The sequence below is a fragment of the Lolium rigidum genome, chromosome 2 (assembly GCF_022539505.1).
Source record: "Lolium rigidum isolate FL_2022 chromosome 2, APGP_CSIRO_Lrig_0.1, whole genome shotgun sequence".
NCBI lineage: Eukaryota > Viridiplantae > Streptophyta > Magnoliopsida > Poales > Poaceae > Lolium > Lolium rigidum.
In genome coordinates this window covers 60,869,081-60,894,242 of record NC_061509.1, presented here as the reverse complement: position 1 = coordinate 60,894,242, position 25,162 = coordinate 60,869,081, and the positions used below count along the sequence as shown (strand labels likewise).

At 43.2% G+C, this 25,162-nt stretch overlaps 2 protein-coding genes and 1 long non-coding RNA gene across 3 annotated transcripts; all 3 read right to left on the bottom strand.

Annotated features, from left to right (window-relative positions):
• Positions 1-716: 716 nt before the first annotated feature.
• Positions 717-2,416, bottom strand: LOC124686564. Its single transcript, XM_047220492.1, has 3 exons — positions 2,205-2,416; positions 1,031-1,223; positions 717-934 (listed from the first exon to the last, which is right to left on the bottom strand). Exons 1-3 carry the CDS (start codon positions 2,346-2,348, stop codon positions 804-806), a joined length of 468 nt encoding a protein of 155 aa, XP_047076448.1. The 5' UTR covers positions 2,349-2,416; the 3' UTR covers positions 717-803.
• Positions 2,417-14,996: 12,580 nt separating this feature from the next.
• On the bottom strand, positions 14,997-15,954 carry LOC124686563. Its single transcript, XM_047220491.1, has 3 exons — positions 15,894-15,954; positions 15,585-15,774; positions 14,997-15,512 (listed from the first exon to the last, which is right to left on the bottom strand). Exons 1-3 carry the CDS (start codon positions 15,933-15,935, stop codon positions 15,376-15,378), a joined length of 369 nt encoding a protein of 122 aa, XP_047076447.1. The 5' UTR covers positions 15,936-15,954; the 3' UTR covers positions 14,997-15,375.
• Positions 15,955-16,019: 65 nt separating this feature from the next.
• On the bottom strand, positions 16,020-22,513 carry LOC124686562. The gene is made up of 3 exons (XR_006997859.1): positions 22,411-22,513; positions 21,861-21,973; positions 16,020-16,117 (listed from the first exon to the last, which is right to left on the bottom strand). It is a non-coding gene; the product is annotated as an uncharacterized LOC124686562 (long non-coding RNA).
• Between the last annotated feature and the right edge of the window lie 2,649 nt (positions 22,514-25,162).

The window sequence follows — 25,162 nt, the reverse complement described above, 5'->3', positions numbered from 1 at the left end:
GGCTTGGTGAAGGACGAGCCCGTCGACGAGCGCGTCAAGCAGGAGGTCGTCACCAACGAGATGTACAACTTCCGCCAGTACTACGACGCCTCCGGCCGCCGCAAGTACTTCTAGATTAGATTTAGTTTAAATTTAGTTAAATTTCGTTCGAATCTATGTAAGTTTGGACGAATCTAATCGAATCTCTTTAAGTTTAGAATTTCCGAAATTTTGTTTGGGGGACGCGACTGGGGAGCGACGTCCCCCAAACGCGGCACGAACGAATCACGTCCCCCAAACGCTCAATCCGGCGCGTTTTGGGGGACGCGGCTGGAGATGCTCTTACCTTCTCTCTCCTCTTCTCTCCCCTCCAACTAAGCACAAATACTATATTTAATTTCTTATAGCATGCTGACTCAGCCTTATTGTACATGCTCTTAGATAGTAGCCCACTTCTCTTCTCTCTCCTAATCTCTCTCCTCCAACTAAGCAAACTTATAATATTATCTCTTATAGCCAGCTGACTGTATCTTAATGTATCTTAACGTACTTGCTCTAAGAAAAATTAAAGTAAAAACTGGTTGGATGCAGTAGTACAAGCATAAGATGTTCTGTCTTTGTTTTTACTCTGAAGAGTACAGCTAGACAGCAACTTTTCTTGTACAAACAGCTTTCTCTGCACACAGCAGCATAACCAGCCGCAGCCAGCCCAAACAAACAAGCCTGAGATTAGCCGGCAGCAGCTATTAATAACTTAAACTCAATAGACCAAGACTAAGAGATTAGTTTGTAGGTTGTAGCTCTCCGTCGGTGGACGTATTCATTCACATAAAATAGTCATCATCACTATCCAGATCGTCGAAATGAAAAATCACCTCATCAAGTCCACCTAAGTAGCCACCGCCAGAGGGGTGCTTAAGCTCCTTTGCCCGATCATCACACCCAAAACAATGACCTTGTTGATGTGAGGGAAATGATGTATATATATTAGCACATGAGACGCCTAACAAAAAAGGAAAAGATGAAGAAGATGCAACCAAAAAAAAGTTACCATAGCTACTTTCTTCCAAAGGAGCGCAGAGAACAACATCCTCCTCCTGTGTGCAATTATGATGCGTTTCAGCAAAGAACAAAGTATGTTTTCCATCTAAATCTTTCACCAGAAAGTTGGAATGCTCATATAGTCCCCCATACCCATCGACTTGGTTCCTCCCTTTCTCTTCCACAATTTCCAACTCATTGAGCTGAAATAGAAATAAAACATGTGAGTATATTAGGTCCAGTCTGCAGTAAATTGCATGATTTGCATCTACAATATGCATAGCACTTAATTAAGGTGTGATATTCTAGCCAACCTTCTAATCTATAGTTCTTATAAAACAAAACCCCACTAAGTGCAATTAATATTTGTCTATCTCAACATGCAAGCTATCCACATCACCTATTCTCTTAGCCAAACATTTGTCCACCTCATCCCACTAATATTCCTTATTATTGTGTATCTCTACATTATCTTTTTTTAACCATTAAAATAGTAATGCCATCCCTTTTTTGTCGCTCGACTGATAATATCACACCCTCCTGCTATATGATTACATAGTTAAGTCATGTGCAACTTGAACATGGAAAATAGTTTCGGCAACCAAATGAACTCTTTGCGAATTAAACTCAATGTTAATTATGTGCTCTTATATACGTAACCACACAAGAAGTTTTTAAAAACATTATACGACAATGTGCATGCATTCTTCATGGAAGCCATCGATATCATTTGGTTCTTCATTCCGCTGATTTCACCTTATCTAAATCAATCACGTACACCTCTGGAATATAACGATCTTTCAATTTTCAAATACTTATCCATTTCATAGCTATTAAATTTAGTGTCTCCACAACTGGCCAACTAAATATTGCATATTCTATAAATCCAGTTTTATATGTTTTACTCCCTCCAATTCATATTACTTGATGCTAATATAGATGTATCTAGACACATTTTAGTCGTAGATACATCCATTTTAGCATCAAGTAATATGAATCGGAGGGAGTACTAGATTTCTTAAAGAGATACCCGCTGCAACGCGCGGGGTATCGTTCTAGTATTAATAATAACTAAGTACCATAGCAGTCTAGTTCTAGAATAACTCCAAGCATTGGTTACTATGGGTGGTTAAGCAAAACGCAAGCAAACATAAATATTTTGACTATGATATACTTTGACGTGCCTGCATGTTGTTTAGCTTGGCATAAGTGTTGAGAGCTATGATCAAACCCTTGCGATAACGTTCTTGTTTGCGCTTCATTTTCTCCTCGGGGGACGGCGAGCTGGGTCTGAGACTCAACTGGCGCTCGGCACCAGCTACCCACATAGCATCAAACTCCTCGATTGTAATCCATGATGGACCTGAGAAATTTTTGCTGCATAGATGGACGAATTTAGTAAGATATATAATCTCATCTGACGTCAGCCCAACGATTACATCAAACAGCGCATACATAATTATCACATTGTTTTATCAAATTCTGGCGACATGTTCAGACAGAGCAAACCCAAGGACATGATATAAGCTCTTACCATATTGTACCAAAATGGCTGTTATACAGTGCAATTGACTCTAAGGTAAATTTTATTAGTTCTCATACCAAATCTTTGAAATATGGTGGAGATAGGCTTTCAGTAATTAGGGTTTGCATACATACAGGTAATCGCCGTTCTTGGGAACATGATCGCGATGATTGGACGACGATGGTGTGAAGATTGACGCCATGGCCACCAATCGCTTGTTCCTAAACAAGATCTGTCAGGACGCCACACATGCATACAGATAGATTGCAGATGGGGACGGGAGGGGAGGGGAGGGTAGGGGTCAATCAGTTGCCGGAACAAAGGGGGAATCGGCGTTACCTGCAAGGGGAACAGAGATAGGGAGAGGGCGTGTTGTCAATGAAGGAGATCGCCGGCGATGAGATTAAACAGCCTCCGCCGGCGATAGCAAGCAGACTTTCCCCCTTTGCCTTTTCTACTGTTATATTATACTACTCCGTATAACATTATATATATATGGAAAGGAGCACCTGCATAAGAACCAGGCCCGGTAGCCCATCGCTCCAGTTCGAGTCGGATCCCGTGACCTTTCATTTTACAAGTAATGTTTATGTTGGAAACCGTACGGCCCAACGTACGTGTTCGGGTTATTACATATCGGTCCAAGTCTGTAGAAGAGTTTCAAAAAAAAAAGTGCGCGCGAGGTGTGCTGTATTACTGGGCTGGCATTGCTGATGCACAACGCGCAGAGCCTGTTGCGGAGCCTCAGCGCCGGCCTGGCGATGCAAACTGCCGGGTCCTCCTATTCAACCCCCGCTGTGTCCGCAAGCGCGTCGACGAACACGGCAGATCACCTGGGCCGCTGCCCACCATCATCAGCATCATCTCCTTCCTTCCCATCTTCTCCAACGTGACAGAACGGGCTCGCTCCCCCCACAACCACCGTCGGCCAGGCCGCCATCCTCCGCCGCCCGTGGCCGATGCCGCTCCCGTGGCATCTCACCGCACCGCCCTCCATCTGCCACCCACCGTCGGTCCACCGCTGCCCCCGACATCCCTCTAAGCCCACCACCCTCCCATCTTCCTCGTCACCGGCGACCTCACACGAAAGCCCTAAGGCTCATTGTCGGTGAGCTCCCACCCCGGAACCCTAAGACCCTGCACCCACCCCACCATAACCCTAAGTTTTCTTTCCTCACCTTCGCCGGTGATGCCACAGCTAGCCGCGCCGTCCCTGTTTCCACTGATGTCCATTCCTCGCCTTGTCGGCGACACTGCAGCCAGCCGCGTCGTCTCCGTCGGCGGCGAGATCCTCCCGGTGGTTCTTCCTCCCGTCCAGAAATTTTGGTCAACGTCGCTGGCTATTTGGGCCGGTCCGTTGCGCCGGTCAATGGACGTGTTTCCGCACTAACCGACACAACGGGCGTCAAATAGGATCCACCGCACATTGCCGCATTGCTTCTCTACCAAACTGAATCGTGGACGGTGAAGTCAAAAAGACTCATAGCAGGGGAGCAAGCGCCACTTCTCCGTTCAAAAGATCCCCACAACGGCCATTGATTGATGGAACAAGCGCAGAAGCTGTGTGCCAACAGATCTCCACCGCTCACTGGAACGATGGAACTTGGGGAAGCTTCTCCGTTGACAAGACTGCCGCGTTCACTGATGGAGGCGCCGGGGACTAGGTGTCCGTGATGCACGGCAGGTTCCTCAGGTTACTTGTGCCCTACTAATTTTTTGCCGGACGCATCACCAAGTCCCCCAAGGAGAAGCTCGAGGAACTAATCCTCATGGCCTAGGGTTCGCCGTTGTTGCTAATTATGTGATACCCCCTAAGAGCTTCTGCAACAAACACGTGGTAGAGCCGCACGCTAAAAAAAAATACAACGTTGTTTTTCCAGTTTTAATGCGCGCGTTTGCGAATCGCTTCACCAGGCGCTGGAAAATTTAGCGCGTCGTTGTCAAGCGCTTCACCAGGCGGCTGATGTCTACGGGAGCTTCTATTCTTGTAGACAGTGTTGGGCCTCCAAGAGCAGAGGTTTGTAGAACAGCAGCAAGTTTCCCTTAAGTGGATCACCCAAGGTTTATCGATCTCAGAGAGGAAGAGGTCAAAGATATCCCTCTCATGCAACCCTGCAACCACAAAGCAAGAAGTCTCTTGTGTCCCCAACACACCTAATAGGTGCACTAGTTCGGCGAAGAGATAGTGAAATACAGGTGGTATGAATAAGTAGTAGCAACGGCACCGGAAAAGTGCTTTGCCCGGAACGAGTAAACAAGCGAGTAGTAACGCAAGTAAAACGAGTAAACAAGCAGCGATAGCGATATTTAGGAACAAGGCCTAGGGATTAGACTTTCACTAGTGGACACTCTCAACATTGATCACATAACAGAACAGATAAATGCATACTCTACACTCTTGTTGGATGATGAACACATTGCGTAGGATTACACGAACCCTCAATGCCGGAGTTAACAAGCTCCACGATAATGCTCATATTTTAGTAACCTTTAGTGTAAGATAGATCAAAAGACTAAACCAAGTACTAACATAGCATGCACACTGTCACCTTCATGCATATGTAGGAGGAATAGATCACATCAATATTATCATAGCAATAGTTAACTTCGCAATCTACAAGAGATCATGATCATAGCATAAACCAAGTACTAACACGGTGCACACACTTGTCACCTTTGCACACGTGCGAGGAGGAATAAAACTACTTTAATAACATTTCTAGAGTAGCACATAGATAAATTGTGATACAAACACATTGCAATCATAAAGAGATATAAATAAGCACCTCACTATGCCATTCAACGGTGAATAAGTATTCTGTGAAATATAGCCTAAGAGACCCACACGGTGCACACACTGTCACCTTTACACACGTGGGACAAGGAGTCTCCGAAGATCACATAAGTAAAACTCACTTGACTAGCATAATGACATCTAGATTACAAGCATCATCATATGAATCTCAATCATGTAGGGCAGCTCATGAGATTATTGTATTGAAGTACATAGGAGAGAGATGAACCACATAGCTACCGGTACAGCCCCGAGCCTTGATGGAGAACTACTCCCTCCTCATGGGAGCAACAGCGGTGATGAAGATGGCGGTGGAGATGGCAGCGGTGTCGATGGAGAAGCCTTCCGGGGGCACTTCCCCGCTCCGGCAGGGTGCCGGAACAGAGACTCCTGTCCCCCAGATCTTGGCTTCGCGATGGCGGCGGCTCTGGAAGGTTTTCCGTATCGTGGTTTTTCGCCTCAGGGTTTTCGCGACGGAGGCTTTATATAGGCGAAGAGGCGGCGCAGGAGGGTCGAAGGGGTGGCCACACCATATGGCGGCGCGGCCGGGGCCCGGGCCGCGCCGGCCTATGGTCCGGGGGCCCGGTGCCCCCCTCCGGTCCTTCCCGGGTGTTCTGGATGCTTCCGGTGAAAATAGGAACCCGGGTCTTCGTTTCGTCCAATTCCGAGAATATTTCGTTACTAGGATTTCTGAAACCAAAAACAGCAGAAAACGAGAACTGGCACTTCGGCATCTTGTTAATAGGTTAGTTCCAGAAAATGCACGAATATGACATAAAGTGTGCATAAAACATGTAGGTATCATCAATAATATGGCATGGAACATAAGAAATTATCGATACGTCGGAGACGTATCAAGCGTCCCCAAGCTTAGTTCTGCTCGTCCCGAGCAGGTAAAACGATAACAAAGATAATTTCTGAAGTGACATGCCATCATAAACTTGATCATATTGTAAACATATGTAATGAATGCAGCGATCAAAACAATGGTAATGACATGAGTAAACAAGTGAATCATAAGGCAAAGACTTTTCATGAATAGTACTTCAAGACAAGTATTAATAAGTCTTGCATAAAAGTTAACTCATAAAGCAATAATTTAAAGTAAAGATATTGAAGCAACACAATGGAAGATAAAGTTTCAGCGGTTGCTTTCAACTTGTAACATGTATATCTCATGGTAGTTTGTCAACATAGAGTAATATAACAAGTGCAATATGCAAGTATGTAGGAATCAATGCACAGTTCACACAAGTGTTTGCTTCTTGAGGTGGAGAGAGATAGGTGAACTGACTCAACATAAAAAGTAAAAGAAAGGTCCTTCAAAGAGGAAAAACATCGATTGCTATATTTGTGCTAGAGCTTTTATTTTGAAAACATATAGAGAGCATAAAAGTAAATTTTTGAGAGGTGTTTGTTGTTGTCAACGAATGGTAGTGGGCACTCTAACTACCTTATCAACCAGACTTTCAAGAGCGGCTCCCATGAAGGACGTTATCTCTACCGAGCAAGGTAGATCATCCCTCTTCTCTTTTGTTTACACATGTACTTTAGTTTCATTATTTATGGATGACACTCCTCCCAACCTTTTGCTTACACAAGCCATGGCTAACCGAATCCTTGGGTGCCTTCCAACAATCACATACCATGAAGGAGTGTCTATTTGCAAAATTAAGTTGCTTACTGATGAATCAGAGCAAAACATGTGAAGAGAATTATTAATGCAAGTTAATTAATCAGGGCTGGGAACCCCATTGCCAGCTCTTTTTGCAAAATTATTGGATAAGCGGATGTGCCACTAGTCCATTGTGAAAGTCTGTCAGAAGTAAATGACAAGATCGAAAGATAAAACACCACATACTTCCTCATGAGCTATAAAACATTGACACAAATAAGAGATGATAAGTTTTGAATTATTTAAAGGTAGCACTCAAGCAATTTACTTTGGAATGGCGGAGAAATACCATGTAGTAGGTAGGTATGGTGGACACAAATGGCATAGTGGTTGGCTCAAGGATTTTGGATGCATGAGAAGTATTCCCTCTCGATACAAGATTTAGGCTAGCAAGGTTATTTGAAACAAACACAAGGATGAACCGGTGCAGCAAAACTCACATAAAAGACATATTGTAAACATTATAAGACTCCATACCGTCTTCCTTGTTGTTCAAACTCAATACTAGAAATTATCTAGACTTTAGAGAGACCAATTATGCAAACCAAATTTTAGCATGCTCTATGTATTTCTTCATTAATAGGTACAAAGTATATGATGCAAGAGCTTAAACATGAGCACAACAATTGCCAAGTATCACATTATCCAAGACATCATACCAATTACTACATGTAGCATTTTCCAATTCCAACCATATAACAATTTAACGAAGAGGAAACTTCGCCATGAATATTATGAGCTAAGAACACATGTGTTCATACGAACCAGCGGAGCGTGTCTCTCTCCCACACAAGCATGATGAACTTATTCAAACATAAACAAAAACAAACAGACGCTCCAAGTAAAGTACATAAGATGTGACGGAATAAAAATATAGTTTCAGGGGAGGAACCTGATAATGTTGTCGATGAAGAAGGGGATGCCTTGGGCATCCCCAAGCTTAGATGCTTGAGTCTTCTTATAATATGCAGGGGTGAACCACCGGGGCATCCCCAAGCTTAGAGCTTTCACTCTTCTTGATCATAGTATATCATCCTCCTCTCTTGATCCTTGAAAACTTCCTCCACACCAAACTCGAAACAACTCATTAGAGGGTTAGTGCATAATAAAAAATTCACATGTTCAGAGGTGACACAATCATTTTTAACACTTCTGGCCATTGCATAAAGCTACTGGACATTAATGGATCAAAGAAATTCATCCAACATAGCGAAAGAGGCAATGCAAAATAAAAGGCAGAATCTGTCAAAACAGAACAGTCCGTAAAGATAGATTTTATTAGGCCACCAGACTTCCTCAAATGAAAATGCTCAAATTGAATGAAAGTTGCGTACATATCTGAGGATCATGCACGTAAATTGGCTTAATTTTCTGAGCTACCTACAGGGAGGTAGACCCAGATTCGTGACAGCAAAGAAATCTGGAACTGCGCAGTAATCCAAATCTAGTACTTACTTTACTATCAAAGACTTTACTTGGCACAACAAAACATAAAACTAAGATAAGGAGAGGTTGCTACAGTAGTAAACAACTTCCAAGACACAAATATAAAACAAAGTACTGTAGCAAAATAACACATGGGTTATCTCCCAAGAAGTTCTTTTCTTTATAGCCATTAAGATGGGCTCGAGCAGTTTTAATGATGCACTCGCAAGAGATAGTATGTGAAGCAAAAGAGAGCATCAGGAGGCAAATTCAAAACACATTTAAGTCTAACATGCTTCCTATGCATAGGAATCTTGTAAATAAACAAGTTCATGAGGAGCAAAGTAACAAGCATAGGAAGATAAAACAAGTATAGCTTCAAAAATTTCAGCACATAGAGAGGTGTTTTAGTAACATGAAAATTTCTACAACCATATTTTCCTCTCTCATAATAACTTTCAGTAGTGTCATGAGCAAACTCAAAAATATAACTATCACATAAAGCATTCTTATCATGAGTCTCATGCATAAAATTATTACTCTCCACATAAGTATAATCAATTTTATTAGTTGTAGTGGGAGCAAATTCAACAAAGTAGCTATCATTATTATTCTCATCAAGTGTAGGAGGCATAGTATAATCACAACAAAATTTACTCTCCATAGTAGGTTGTACCAAAAGACCAATATCATCATAATCATAAATAGGAGGCAAAGTATCATCAAAGAAAATTTTCTCCTCAATGCTTGGGGGACTAAAAAGATCACGAAAACCAGCTTCCCCAAGCTTAGAATTTTCCATATCATTATCAACAATGGTGTTCAAAGCGTTCATACTAATATTACTACCAGCATGCAAATAAGATTTCATAGGTTTTTAAATTTTCGCATCAAACAATCCATGTTTTAAATCAGGAAATAGAATAAGAAGCTCATTGTTGTCCATTATGCCAAACTAGTGTAAACAAGAAACAAAAAGATGCAATTGCAAGATCTAAAGGAAATAGCTTCGAGCACACACACGACGGCGCCAGAAAAGTACTTTACCTGAGACCGTAGTATGAGTGCCTTTTACCTTTCCTCCCCGGCAACGGCGCCAGAAAAGTGCTTGATGTCTACGGGAGCTTCTATTCTTGTAGACAGTGTTGGGCCTCCAAGAGCAGAGGTTTGTAGAACAGCAGCAAGTTTCCCTTAAGTGGATCACCCAAGGTTTATCGATCTCAGGGAGGAAGAGGTCAAAGATATCCCTCTCATGCAACCTTGCAACCACAAAGCAAGAAGTCTCTTGTGTCCCCAACACACCTAATAGGTGCACTAGTTCGGCGAAGAGATAGTGAAATACGAGGTGGTATGAATAAGTAGTAGCAACGGCACCGGAAAAGTGCTTTGCCCAGGACGATAAACAAGCGAGTAGTAACGCAGCGGTAGTAACGCGAGTAAAATAGTAAACAAGCAGCGATAGCGATATTTAGGAACAAGGCCTAGGGATTAGACTTTCACTAGTGGACACTCTCAACATTGATCACATAACATAACGAGATAAATGCATACTCTACACTCTTGTTGGATGATGAACACATTGCGTAGGATTACACGAATCCTCAATGCCGGAGTTAACAAGCTCCACAATAATGCTCATATTTTAGTAACCTTTAGTGTAAGATAGATCAAAAGACTAAACCAAGTACTAACATAGCATGCACACTTGTCACCTTCATGCATATGTAGGAGGAATAGATCACATCAATATTATCATAGCAATAGTTAACTTCGCAATCTACAAGAGATCATGATCATAGCATAAACCAAGTACTAACACGGTGCACACACTTGTCACCTTTGCACACGTGCGGGAGGAATAAAACTACTTTAATAACATTGCTAGAGTAGCACATAGATAAATTGTGATACAAACACATTGCAATCGTAAAGAGATATAAATAAGCACCTCACTATGCCATTCAACGGTGAATAAGTATTACGTGAAATATAGCCTAAGAGACCCACACGGTGCACACACTCGTCACCTTTACACACGTGGGACAAGGAGTCTCCGGAGATCACATAAGTAAAACTCACTTGACTAGCATAATGACATCTAGATTACAAGCATCATCATATGAATCTCAATCATGTAGGGCAGCTCATGAGATTATTGTATTGAAGTACATAGGAGAGAGATGAACCACATAGCTACCGGTACAGCCCCGAGCCTTGATGGAGAACTACTCCCTCCTCATGGGAGCAGCAGCGGTGATGAAGATGGCGGTGGAGATGGCAGCGGTGTCGATGGAGAAGCCTTCCGGGGGCACTTCCCCGCTCCGGCAGGGTGCCGGAACGGAGACTCCTGTCCCCCGGATCTTGGCTTCGCGATGGCGGCGGCTGCGGAAGGTTTTCCGTATCGTGGTTTTTCGCCTCGGGGTTTTCGCGACGGAGGCTTTATATAGGCGAAGAGGCGGCGCGGGAGGGTCGAAGGGGTGGCCACACCATATGGCGGCGCGGCCGGGGCCTGGGCCGCGCCGGACTATGGTATGGGGGCCCGGTGCCCCCCTCCGGTCCTTCCCGGGTGTTCCGGATGCTTCCGGTGAAAATAGGAACACGGGTCTTCGTTTCGTCCAATTCCGAGAATATTTCGTTACTAGGATTTACGAAACCAAAAACAGCAGAAAATAGGAACCGGCACTTCGGCATCTTGTTAATAGGTTAGTTCCAGAAAATGCACGAATATGACATAAAGTGTGCATAAAACATGTAGGTATCATCAATAATATGGCATGGAACATAAGAAATTATCGATACGTCGGAGACGTATCAGCGGCAGGCGCGGTAAAACCATATGAACACAAACAATGAAATATATGATAACATAGTTCGAAAGCAAGACATAGTTCAAGAGCAAGACATAGTTCAAGACCACCAACTAAGAAACAAAGTTCATGCAAAACACTAGTAAATATCGATGATCATTCATCATCACCATCTTCTTTTGCACCTCCATCTTGTTCTGCATCTTCATTTTGAACTTCGGTTGTGTGTGCATTAGTAGAATGAATCGAAGGAGATGGTATGAAGCCATCATTGGGAGTAGGCATGGATGGCTTTGGAGAAACCATTGACATGAATCCACCCGGATGAGCTCCCATGGCACCCATTCCTACATTCCCTCTCATGCCTTCTATTCCTCCCACTGAACGCATCCGTCCCATGGAACTCATCCCACCCATGGAACTTATTCCTCCCATGCTTCCATAGCCTCCCATGCCTTCCATGGTACTCATTCCTCCCATGCCTCCATAGCCTCCTATCCCACCCATGGAACTCGTTCCTTCCATGCCTCCGTAGCACCCCATGCCTCTCATGGTACTCATCCTTTTTTGCGCCAAGATTTGATCACACATGAGGTTGATATACTCCTTTTGCCTGTCATCAAGGTTGGATATATCCATCAAAAAGAAATTCTACTCTTTCTCAATGAGGCATTGATTGTCCTCAGATGCGTCCCTCTTCTCCACTAGTGCGAACCTTCTCTCCTCGGTCGCCACCCTCCTCCTTTCGGCCTCGGCATCTTTCTCTCTACTCAACTTTCTCTCCTCGATCTACCGCATCATTTCTTGCTTGCACCATAGCTACCATAGCTTTGTTAAAATCTTTATCTCCGGACTTGCTCTTTGCTAGTTTAGCTTGTTTCTTTCCAATTGGTCTTCCCCTTGTTGTTTTTGCAATCGAGTTAGGAGTTTCTTCACTTGATGATGAATCTTGAAGGCCAATGACACCATCTATTGTTTCCTTTTGATTGCTTTTCTTAACTTGATTGGGACTTCTAATCCATCATGATTCCTCCACTTTTTTTTTTATTCTTCAGTTCACTCCAACAATGGTACAACACAATTTTTTTCCCTTCAACCATCTTGCCCTTCTTGTTCGGCTTAGGATCTTCCATGAATAAATTCTAGGCAATCTCGTTCTACATAAGTAAAAAATAGTGTTTGGGTTGAATGGAGAGAGCAGTGCCACCCCCAGATCACTAAATAACAAATCTCATGTTTGATATGTTGGTGTCTCATAAAAGGTGAAATATGGTTTAGTGGGATATGACGTTCTTGTCAACAACGAAATACCTACAGTGACTTCGACAATCTCAAGATTCATCAAATCAGTTTCTTGAACCCTGTCTTCTAGGAGTAGGGTGTGCATGCGTTCGTAGAGGTGAGTGCACGCAAGAATTTGAGAGCATCTGCATCTGAACTATGTTTAATTGTTTTTTTGCTTATGTGACACTATCACCGCTAGGAAAAAAGCTAGCCGTAGGATGACTAGCTGTGGCGCACCACTGCTAGCCATGTTATCAGTGGTGCACCTAGTTAACAGTGCACCACCGCTATGGATCTGTCATGGCCACCCCCTCCCCCAGGCTTACCAATGGCGCACCACTTCTTGGTGCGTTACTGCTAAGCCTGCGGAGGGGTGGGTCTGGCCTATTACAGATAGGGCACTTACCACACTACTTGGTAGCAGTGGCGCACCTGTATGTGGTGCGCCACTATGCTGCCCAAAATTTCATCGCACTACCCACCGCACCACACATGCCCTCCACGTCCCCACCGCACATGGCCCCCACCCCACGCACCGCACCAACGAACATGCCACGCCCCACCCCCCGCACCAACCGGACTCGACACGGCACGTCCCCACCCGGACTCCACACTGCGCCGCACACAAGCGCACCTTCTCTTCCTCACCCGTTCTCGCCACACTGCGCCGTAGGGCACCACTAGGGTTCGCCGCCGCCACCATCTCTGGCCAGCATCCCCCCTCGAGACCATCCCGACGCTCTCCTCACAACGCCCCGTGCTCCCTTCTCCCACCTGTGCGACGGCTGAGCTCGACCATGAGCATCAGTTCCCTTCTCCCAGCTTCTCTCACCCGCGCATCAACTATTACTCGTGGCGGCGACTGCGCTCCCCACGAGCAAGAGCAGATCGAGTCACCTACGCCGCCTTCTCCCACCCGCGTGGCGGCCGAGCTCGACCAGTGCGCATCAACAGGTATTCGCGCCACGCTTCCCACGAGCAGTACCAGATTGGCGCGCAGCTCGCGAGCAGACAGATGGTGGACCGCGAGTAGTACCAGATCGAGGAGCAGATTGTGGCCCAGTGCGTCGACGCGGCCACTCGGTCTTCACCGACGGCCTTGATTAGGGGTTGGACCTCCTCGGCGGCTGCTACGACGCAAGGGACTACGTCAAGCTTGGCAACGGCATCGACGAGATCGTGGAAGAGCGTCGGCATCGACCAGATCGAGCACGAGCGCGTGCCTATAAGGACTTGATTGCGTTTTAATTCTTTTTAGGGTCCTAGCCGCAAATTATAGAAACTTTGGTTGTATTTATTTGGATCTTGTAAAAACTCTTATTTATGCATGAAGCGGTGGCTTTTTTATTATTCGGGTCCACCCCTGCCACAACTAGCCCCGTGGCTTTTTATTTAAATATATTTTGGGACTAGTGGCGCACCCTAACGCTACAACAGCGACACACCTTAGTTTTGTAACAGTGGTGTATATTGCTTACCAGTGAAGCACCTGCTAGTACGCCACAAATCTTAGTTTTGTAACAGTGGCATACCATATTGCTTACCAGTGAAGCACATGCTAGTACACCACTGCTGCATAACTTACCAGTGGAGCGCGCCACTGCTAGCTGACGGGTTAGCAGTGGCGCACCTAGCTGATCGATGTTGTCTGATGGCAATAGCTATATAAGCATATGTTTCAGAATATTTTATCTAATTTGTAAATATATACTATTATGTCAGGGTCCAACCTATTAGCTCCTGGACCAAACTAGAATGATAAGAGATGAGATGCAGAAAACATAGCAGAGAGAAGCAGCAACCAAGCTGCGCGTGCAATCAGTTCTGCCCTGCTACCAAGAATCCTCATTCTAAAAAGATTACTCATTGCTGTCTCACAAATCAAGACTACTGGACTATTTGCATTGGTTGTAAAATTTATTTGCCTGCCAGTATTTAGAGAACTGAAGACCGGTGGACACCAAAAACTAGTACAACCATTCAAGCAGGACCTAGATGGCTAAAAGGAACGGAAATTCAATTTGGGCTCCCGGCTGTATATGTTCCCTTGACCTAAAATAATATTTCTAATTAAAAGATTCTAGCAGAAAAACCACATGTATATCTCAATAATTTATGTGCATTTGTACAGATTCACAAAACCGATACTTTCGTGACCAGTGTAAAAAGACAAAACATGTCTCACAAAAGATCTTATTTTTAGCATCAAATTTTATCGTTTTTACACAGCCCAGAACTTCGCACGAACGTAGCATGTAAAGATGTATACATGAATTTTTCGTTAGATATATTTAATTTCTTTTAAATGTATCAAATGTGCATTTTAAAATAAGGAAAGCATATACACCTAATAGCCAAAACATCACTCCCAAGAAGGAAACATCACTCCTAAGAAGGAAGCAAATTCAAATCTATAATGATGCATGAGTTCTATAAAATTGCAGCCATATGACAGGAATATTCCACTTTAAACAATTGATCACTCAGCAGTCAGCACAAAAGCTTAAATTCAGGTAGTTTTGGAAGAACCAAACTGTTGTCTCTAAGAGGATAAGTACCCATCCTTCCAGCAACAAGTTTTTACATTTTACCAAATATTCATTGCTGACACCTCACAGGCATGCTCGCTGCTGAGCTTGCCATAAACCTTCAGAGAACCGAGATCCTTGGCCCACACAAATAGAATGTTCAAACAGATCAAACCTTCTAAGAATTTATGCATCTTAATTTGATGAAGAATGTTCTTCCTAACAACTAGTAACTAGCACTGTCATCCACAATCATTAGTGCATCACAATCAGACTAATGCTGATGGCAAAAAGAAACTAATGCGGACAAAGACAGATCAAATCTCGCCTTCACTATCTTCATCACTCTCAAATACCATGAATGGAAAACCGAGATCCTTGTGCCCACCCAAATAGCCACCACTAGTCGGGTGCTTGAGGTCTTTTGCACGGTCCTTGCACCCAAAACAATGACCTTATAAAAGATGGAAGTGCATTAGTACATGCATACATGCAACGAATATTTAGCTGAACATATATAACTTACCGCAGTCATTCTCATCCAAAGGGATGCAAAGATAAACATCCTCTTCCTCTCTACAATCGGGATGCACCTCCGCAAAGAATAAACCAGATGTGCCATCTAGTCTTTTCACTAAAAAGTTGAAATGCACGTATCCTTTTCCCTCCTCATCGATTAAGGTCCTCTCTTTTACTTCAATCAATTCCAGCTCGGGCTGAAACTTTAAAAGCACAGGTTAGTTAATCGATCTAGATGAGATATGTTAGCATTACTAATCTGCAAAGAAAACCATTACTAATCTACAAATAAATTTTGACGATTCTAACCTCATACCTGCATATCATTTTTCTTTGCATAGACTTCTAGTGCTATCATCAAGCTCTTTCGATCATGGTCTTGTTCTGCGTCTTATCCGCTCCTCGCGGGACGGTGACTTAGGCCCGAGGATCGGTTGGCGCCTTGCATTAGCAACCCAGGCATCATCCAGCTCCTTGAGAGTAAAAGTTGATGGTCTAGGAGTGGGATCCTCCCAAGTCTCCAACCCAGCAAAGACGTCCCTGCATGGCAAATTTAACGTCAATCACTGCTTCATATCAAAGGTGGTGTGGTTCTGATATGGTGCACCAGAAAAGAGTGAAACCGGCAAAAAGAAAATCTTTATATGTAGCAATGATTCATGCAAGAAGTATTGCAACGATTAGAAGATGTGATGGTGGCATCAATACAAGGGCATTTGATGTACATGCATAGAAGATCTCTTAGGCAAAGTGGCTGTTGTATTGGCAACTGAAAGTACCAAGATATGGTATAGACATCCTTCTTTCTTTATGCTATATCAAATATGCACACGATTCCAAAATGATCATATGAAAAGAGCATTAAGTTGTACATTGCATGGATGGCTGGTTTGAAGAGAGCATGAACAATGCGATGTACCTGGTCATGTACCAAAGAGTGCCACATCGCACACGTACTAAGTTATTTATTTCCTTACAACATGTAGTTCCTCCACCAAGTATCAGGTGAGAACCACGATTCAATAAGTTATTACTTTGTCTCTCAATTTGCTAGCAACTGTTGACTGCAAAACTTGAAGAAACTATAATTTTACTCTTGTTACGTTATAGTTTTTTTTTTTTGAGATCTTGTTACGTTATAGTTGGTAGTTGGTCATGGTACCAGGTGGGGTGCTAATGCCACAGAGATTTTCTAGCTTGGACACCCCTCAAAGTTGAAAATTGCTCGGTTCAGTCTTAGAGTCCTTGGTACTCCCTCCATTCACAATTAATTTGCGTTCTGGGTTTAGTCAAAGTCAAAATTTTGTAAAGTTTGACTAAATATTTAGGAAAATATATCAACAATGCCTACAATGTAAAATATAAGTATTAGAAACACCATAAATATATTTTCATATTATATGCATTTCGTATTATGGTTGTTGATATTTTTTCCTATACTCTTGGTCAAATTAACAAAGTTTGTCTCTGACGAAACTCAGAACCCGAACTAAATAGAAACGGAGAGAGTACCGTTGAAATGAGCACATTTGCTAATGCTCCAAGAAAATCAGGCGTGTGGTTATTGCAACATTTGCAGTCTACACCATACTTTAATAAGAGATTGACTGAATCACTACATATATGTAATATCAAACAGTCCGTTGCAACAGATGTCATCGTCAAAGGCTATACTTGGCATGTGCTGCATGGTGGGCATGGATTTATATTGTGCAATGGAGGGAGTAATAATTTTTACACAAAAAAATACATAGGCCATCAGTTATGCTATTTGGCATAAATAAGGATTTTGCTAACCATGCAAACAGTTTGTTGCAACAGATACTGTTGTCAAACGCTTAATGCTCCTCCACTACTAATAAGGATTTTGCTAACCGTCCACTCAAATTACTGTACACGGGATTAGAACCATCTTATAGTCCTCATGGAATAAAATCTAATGATCCATATTGCATCACTGGTCTGTAGAACAGTCCAACCGACCCGATTGATCCTGTCATCAGGCAGACCATGTTCTGCCAAATTTCCACCGCTCGTGCCCACACCTGAAACCCGCTTGGAATCACTGGATATTTGGAAACCAACAATGAGTTACCATGTGATTTGCAACTTGATTAGAGCTGGAGCGAAACTCGCTCGGCCGGTGGAGAAATTTTCCGCACCCCATGATCTCACCCGAAGATCCACAATCACAGTCCTCTCCTATTCCCTCTATTTGTTACACTCTAGCGCTTCTCATATCCGTCCTATCACCTCATGGTGCTGCCACGGCTCATCCCTCCGCTTTCGTGGTGAGTCATGCTTGACGCCAATTGTCGCCGTCATCGCTCCTTTCTTGCACCCACACACTGTGTTGCACTAAGCCAGACGCCAGGCGACAAACAGTGATGAGAGATGCAGGCTCAGACGCCAGTTTGTGCCCCCTGCCATGGATCCCATCATGAAGCTCCTTGAGGACAACACAGAGGTGCCCGGCCAGACACCAAACTCTTCCCCCACCTCTCCTGCCATTTTCATCCAGTTATTGGGACAACGAAGAGGTGCCGGCTGGAACTCGCCAGCAATAGTGCAACCACCCAATATTGCTCCAGCAACTTCGGTCGTTGACGCATCTAAGCTTCATGGGCGCACATGGGTGCCGCTGCATCGTTTGAGTGCAGACCATGTTGCCATCCAAGCGCTGAAGCCACCGCATCCAAAGGCCGACGCACGATATGCCACCGTCATGTAGCTCGCCCGTAGAGAATTGTGTACACCATATGGTGGAAAAGGAAGCAACACAACAAAGACTGAAAACATGAATGATGACCTGTTTATGTATAACTGTTTTCTTCGCCATAAGGATTATTATGCATTTCTACGAGTGCTTTGTGACAAGAATTTTGCATCAGTTTATAAAGCTTTCATATATTTTCCAAGCTTTGTAGAGTCATAGAGTGGGTTCAGTCATGCTTGTACTATAACAAGGTGTTTGCCATAATGATGACAATATCCTTGCTCTTCCTGCTGCAGCCACTCTATCTAATCCAGATCAGGTACAGAACATCAATTATTCCTCCGATTGCATGGTGCATATTTTTCTACGAACAAAATTCCATTGTGGTAGTATTAAACATGTCATACTTGCGCCGCAGGCTATGCCGCGACGTTCCAACAAACACATTTACATTTCACTGTCTGACCTTAAAGCTAGGCGATGCATGTTCAAAATAAGGAACTGAAAATAGACAAACTTCAGTTAACTCTGATCCACTTTTGATATTGTTACTAACTTAGTAGACCTGACATTGATACGGCCAGTTAACTTGACTACAGCTTTGCAGGCCCATCATGGCAATCCATGGTAGCGTATCAGAGTGACACTCTGTTCTCCGCCGTCGCGCCGCTCCCTACGCTCAATCAGCAGCCCCTCCCTCCCTCCGCTCCACTTCTCCCACCATGGCCAAGCTCACGTCGTCCCTTGAGCATCAGATCGAAGGGATCCTCAACCGTAGGTCGGTGGGGAGCCAAAGATGTCCAGCGAAATTCATGGGAAGCTACCGAAGAAGATTCGCAAGAAGGTATGCTCTTCCTCTCTTACTCCTAGGATTCATGGGTGAGTTGACTGAAAATCGTCAGAGTTAAGGGGATAAAATTTGGAGTTAGCCCTGTCGCATCTTACTGTTGATTGGTTCATCCCTTTGGTTGACCACCTGCATCAAACTGAATGCTATAGCCCCCCCCCCCCCCTCCCCTCCAATTGCACTCATGATTTCGTTTGAAGTTTAATGCTCCTGCCTAGAAATTTAGGTGTTCATTCAATTATCCCCATCTGCTTACAGAACGTGCAATTCAGAGGATACAATTAGTTGTCACCCTCAAGTATGTAGCTTCTATGAAATAAATGTTGAATGTGGAATGTAAAACTGTTGTCTTGCACAATAAAACTATTTAATTTAATATCTTGATGTTATATTATCATATATACTGCAGAAGTCCAGCGAGGCCTGTGGGGTTCAGAAAGGTACCAGCGATTCTCGTGTAGAGCAGCGGGACGGTAACGAGGTTACCACGTCACTTCCATCTTCAAAGAAAAGCACGAAGAAGGTTATATTTTTTAGACGTTACTCATACTTGCCTGTATGACTATATACTTTGTATCTGCCAGTACATTTCATAGTTAAGGCTGTAGAACATATTCCAGTTGCTCTTTGTTTTATGCAGATGTCTAATTTGTTTGGTCTGTTGCTTACATTGTCCGAAATTCCTTGTCTGCAGGTTACAATCGCACATTCAGATAAAACATGTCAAACTACAGGGACCAAAAGACCACTTTCAGAGGCTAGTGGTAGCTCAACTAGTGCCTTCGGTCATCCCCGTTAAAGTCCCAGTGAACTGTAACCAAATAATGAGCAATTGAGTACTTGGTTCTTATTATCCATCTTTCTACTATATAACCCCGAAAAAAGTGATCCAAAAATGGATTTGGCCTAAAGTCTCAGGATATGTCCGACCAAATATTTTACCGACGCAATAGTAAAATCCAGCAAATAAAGCAAAAACGGCTCCCATAGAAAGTACATAATGGAAATGTGCAACCACATAATAAGTATCATGTAGAGCAATGTCTAGCCCAGAGTTTGCGAGAACTATTCCAGTGAGCCCTCCTACGGTGAACAAAAAGATGAACCCTACAGCAAATAACATGGGTGTTTTGTATATTGCACAACCTTTGAACGGAAATCTGCTAGTAGTAACGTAGTATCATCATGGAGTTTGCTTGTTTCCTTGTTATCTGTATACACGGAGTTTGCTTATTATCCATATACACGGAGTAAGCTTGTTTGCTTGTTATCTGTATACATGGAGTTTGCTTGTTATCCATATACACGGAGTAAGCTTGTTTACTTGTTTGCCTGGAAACTATTACCCTAGTTTGCTTGTTATCGATCCGTATACACGGAGTTTCCTGTGGTAAGTGTTTGATTTCCTCTGAGTAGCAGCCAGACACATGTATATACTCTTGTACTGATGAACATGCTCGCTGGCACATCAGCCTTGTTAAATCATGTATACCTTACAAAATGAGGTAACTTGTATTTGTTTCCTTGTACAACAGGTTGATGGAGTGATTTGGAGGAACAAATGATCTCATCATTTGAGGCTAGTTTCCTGTAGTTTTTGGAACTGGCATTTGAGGCCTTGATTACAAAATTACTTTATTGGAGTTTTGATCACTAATAGAAGCCAATGGTCTTCATTGTGTACTAGTGTAATGAATCTGGTTGTGTAATATCGTGTACTCATTCTAAAAGAGATGCTCGTGTGTTTAAGAAAGGCATTTTCCTGTCATTTCCCTTTGTATTGTTTTGAGATACTCTGAATATCTTGAGACATTTTCCTATCATTTCCCTTTGTAGTATTTTGAGATAGTCTGAATTTCTAGACGTGTTCTTATACATGAATGTATTATACTGTAGTAAGTATATGTGCTAGCAGTTGTACCAAATCCGTTGTCTGAAGGAAGCTTTGTGCTGGGACAAAAAATGATCCTTGCCTCGTCCTGGCAGCTGGCGAAGTTCTCACTCTGAGCTTTGAGGTGTCAGTGCAGCGTCACATGCAGCAACGCTTGATACAGCTCCTCTGTGCGTGCGGTACTAGTAGCTGTCATAGATGACATTAGTGGCTTTACATGGGCTTAGCGAACGCCCGCCTAAACTCAACGAAATGAACAAACATGTAGCGGCAACCAGCACAAGTCAGGCGGACAGAGGTGGTCAGCTAGTGGGCACCCATGGACAGGCCCACCTACAGGCATAGATTCATCAGTGAAACAAACATGATGTGCCTCATGGACAGATAAAGATCAGTGAAACAAACATGATGCGCCTCATGGAGAGATAAAGAACACAATAACTTTCACTGTTTCCTTGATTGGTGCTTATAGGGGCTTACAAGCCTAGTCCATTATAATTCATTGATCCACAAGTTGGATCAGACCTTTCTTGACAAACTCCAACTCTACCTCGAAAGAAAAGAAAAAACTTAAACAAACACAAACTTTGGAAACTAACTGAGCAACTTGATAACCAAGATAACAGAGATCACAAGGCAAAGCTTCATGCTGCAGGTCACTGGCCGAAGGCATGTATTGCTGGCCCCACATAGTATGGGGTATAACGCGAACAAATAAAGCATGTATTTAGCTATATTACCCGCTTATAACTTGGGAACAAATTGGAGTTTTTAGATCCTGTTACAAAAAGTTGAGGGCATGCATGCAAAAAATGAGATGCTTACATACCTGTTTAAGATATGTCCTTCACCAGAAACTAAGGTATGCTGTCTAGGCGGAGAAGTGGTTCCACTCGAGCTTGAGGATGAGGTCCGGGTCAACGACATCGCAATTGATCAAGCCTGCAACAAGAGTAAGCGCTGAAATTGCTGGCAATCAGATCTACAACCGAAGCTAGGGTTAGGAGGGCTTTGGGGCAGCTCGACTCCTCCTAAGCTTCACTCCATCTCCTAACTCCACTTCACCTCCTAGAGGTTAAAAAAAAGTGTTTGCTTGGCTTTGGCTAACAAAAATTAGTTCAAGATCCATTTGGTAGAAAGACTGCTGTGAGGTCTCAAAAAAAGAAAAAGATTGCTGTGAAAAAGCATAGAAGTACGCCCTGGTTGTTTTAGTTTTCAATTCCACCTGTTAATTCAAGCATAGCAGTTCTACACTGTTTTTTTCTGCCGATTGTTTTCCATTGTGAGGCATGCTACAAGATCATACTCCGAGCCGAATAGAACAGTAAACGCAAATAAAATAATTTAGAACCATTGTTGTAAAGGGGTAGGCCGGCTACCTTCTTCAAAGGGCAGAATTAGAGGAGATCTTGGAGGAGGCGCCGGCGGTGACCTTGCTGTGACAGCTGAGAGGTCCCGGTCGATGGCGTCCGGGCGGCGTCGCGGTTCAGGAAAGATGGAGATACCTACTTTGGTACGGATTCTGCAGCGACGAGACACGGCGGCGTGAGAGACGGGACGGGTGGGGGCGGCGGTGTGGTCGGGGCGGCTGGGGAGAGGCGGCAGAAGCAAGCTGGGGTTGGCGAGTGAAGGAAATGGGAGAGAACGAGTTCGGGTTACATGGAGATGGACAGGCGTGTGATATGATTATGCACGCAGGCCGGAAGGCCCAGAGCTGGACTCTCCCCGAACGTAAACTAGTGTCAGGTCAGGTCGGGTAGAAAGGAATGCTCGCTTGCGCGCGCGCGCTGCGGTGCTTTCGTTTCGCCTAAGGAATTTTGCAGCGGGCTCGGCCCATTGCCATTTTCCTTCCTATCCAGTGTTTAGCGCTGTTCTAGTTTCGTAGACTCGCTCGTTTACGTGAAACTAGACCATAGATGTGCGCGTTGCTGCGCCCGTCCGTATGTAAAGATATGAGATGATTAAATCATAATAGTTTTAACATTGTTATGAAATTTGGCGAAACTTCAACCTGGACTTGTATCTTTGTCCAAGGTGATATCTTCATCATAAATTTTGCATCCACAGCCCTAAACATGTTTTTTGCTGACGGCACAAAGAAATCTCAGAGAATGCAGAGGTTTTCTTCCTCAAGCTGACTCTTAAACTTGTCTGCATGACCTGGTCCTACCTCAGCATACATTTTGTTCCCCTGCATAATTTTTTATTAGTGACTTTATTGAAGTTCAGTTTAGCGTGGCACGAGAAATGAAGTCTATTTATAGAACCTTACTGCGAAAAGTACCTCCGCATCAATGAATACAATATCGAGATGAGCAAGCCTGTTGTCTTTATTGAATTCCCACACACGAGCTACACGTGCACAGACTGCGACACGTCTTTTGCTTTGATTATGATCAGATAAACGAAGAAAATCATTCTGTGATTGGCATGTTCAATTTATTAGTAATTAGTTTTTGTAAGTAAAACTATAGTAATGTACAACTAATAATTTGAAATATTACTGAATGGCAGAAAGGGCTTCGTGGTACACAACATTGTTAGTTGTGGTTGGCGCGGTGTCAGCTTCAGTATCGATAAGAATTTTTAGTCCCTTTCTAGTAGTCACCCGTGAAATTGCAACATAAAGCTATCCATGTGTAAAAACGGGTCTTTTTAGGTATACACCAACAGATTCAAGTGTTTGTCATTGGCTCTTATTTATTGTCATTGCGTAGCATAACCTTATAGGATATTGCCACCTTTCAAGAACAAATGGATACTTAGTTTTTGGATGTCAGTGTAATTCTAGGAATGTATACGGTATCACCAACATGCGAACCTGTCATTGTTGTAGCTTCAACTACTCGAGTTGCCAATCTAGTTATTAGTAGTCTTGTTCCATTACATAGTCCAATAGTCTGGTCAATGTTCCTAAGTAACATAACTGGGCATCCAACTTTTAAAATTAACTTATGGTGTGGGAAATTGCTGATTGTAATTGAGTTTAAATATTCAGTATTATATAGTTCATCAAAGTCTCCTAGCTTGTCACTCATTTTTGACATAGAATCGCAGCTTAAATGTTCAAAACAGTCCACAGGAAGCATTTGTAATACACGTTCGTTTGATGGCATAACGGTATCATTGTTTGGACAACAATAGCACCACTACTAAGGTACTGTACATCTGAAAATCTAGTCTGTAGGTCACCATATACTGCATCTATTATAGCACCTATTGCATCACCATTAGAATTGAGAAGAAGGTCCTTCGGTATTTTTTATCTCATCTTTATTTACATGTAAGTCACCATCATTTTCATTAACCTTGCCATCTCCTACAGCTAAGACCCATTCACTGAATTCTTTTACCTCTAACTGTTGTTGAGGCAGTAAATTTGGGTTTGATAGACGCATATTGTCTTGTAATTTGATCACACGTACATATTTTCATAGAGGTGAATTTGTGATTGTTGCACCAACAATTTGGGCACATGAGCCACCTTCGATTACAGGTAGGATCCGTCTGAAGTCCCCACCAAGGACGACAGGCACTCCACCAAAGGGTACAGTCGCTGCTTCAGGATTTGCCTGCCCCAGAATGTCTCGTAAAGTCCTATCTAGCGTCTCAAAGTTGTTCCTGTGTGTTATAGGAGCCTCATCCCATATTATGAGAGTACATTGGATGAGAAGGTCACTTAGATTGGTTCCCCTCTTCACATCGCACAGTGTTGTTTCATCAATGTTTATTGGGATCTTAAATCGTGAGTGAGCATTTCTGCCACCTTGCAGTAAAAGAGAAGCTATTCCTGATGACGCAACTGCAAGTGCTATTTTGCCTCTTGAACAAATGAAAGACAATATAGCCTTCCAAACAAAGGTTTTACCAGTCCCACCATGTCCCGAAAGGAAGAAAAACCAAGGTTTTTTATTCATAACACAATCAACAATCTCTTCATATGACTTTCTTTGGTGTGCATTTAACTTGATTGAGCGGAAGTTTCTAACAGGTTAGCTAAATCGTATGACAACTCTTCTTCAATTAGCCTATTAGTCTGACTTCCAAAACCTATTGAACGTGTTTGTGGCAGATTGAAATTGCCTATGGAAGAACCATTGCGCATAAAAAGGTGATTTGGTTCCTCTATTA

What these genes read in the sequence shown, in the direction of transcription:
- LOC124686563 (XM_047220491.1), bottom strand. Translation starts at nt 15,935, where the DNA reads ATGATAGCACTAGAAGTCTATGCAAAGAAAAATGATATGCAG. An exon ending in CAAAGAAAAATGATATGCAG is followed by an intron (nt 15,775 to 15,893) that starts GTATGAGGTTAG and finishes TTAAAGTTTCAG; the next exon opens with CCCGAGCTGGAATTGATTGA. An exon ending in TTTGGATGAGAATGACTGCG is followed by an intron (nt 15,513 to 15,584) that starts GTAAGTTATATA and finishes ATCTTTTATAAG; the next exon opens with GTCATTGTTTTGGGTGCAAG.
- LOC124686564 (XM_047220492.1), bottom strand. Translation starts at nt 2,348, where the DNA reads ATGTGGGTAGCTGGTGCCGAGCGCCAGTTGAGTCTCAGACCCAGCTCG. An exon ending in CCAAGCTAAACAACATGCAG is followed by an intron (nt 1,224 to 2,204) that starts GCACGTCAAAGT and finishes TTTCTATTTCAG; the next exon opens with CTCAATGAGTTGGAAATTGT. An exon ending in TTTGGAAGAAAGTAGCTATG is followed by an intron (nt 935 to 1,030) that starts GTAACTTTTTTT and finishes CACATCAACAAG; the next exon opens with GTCATTGTTTTGGGTGTGAT.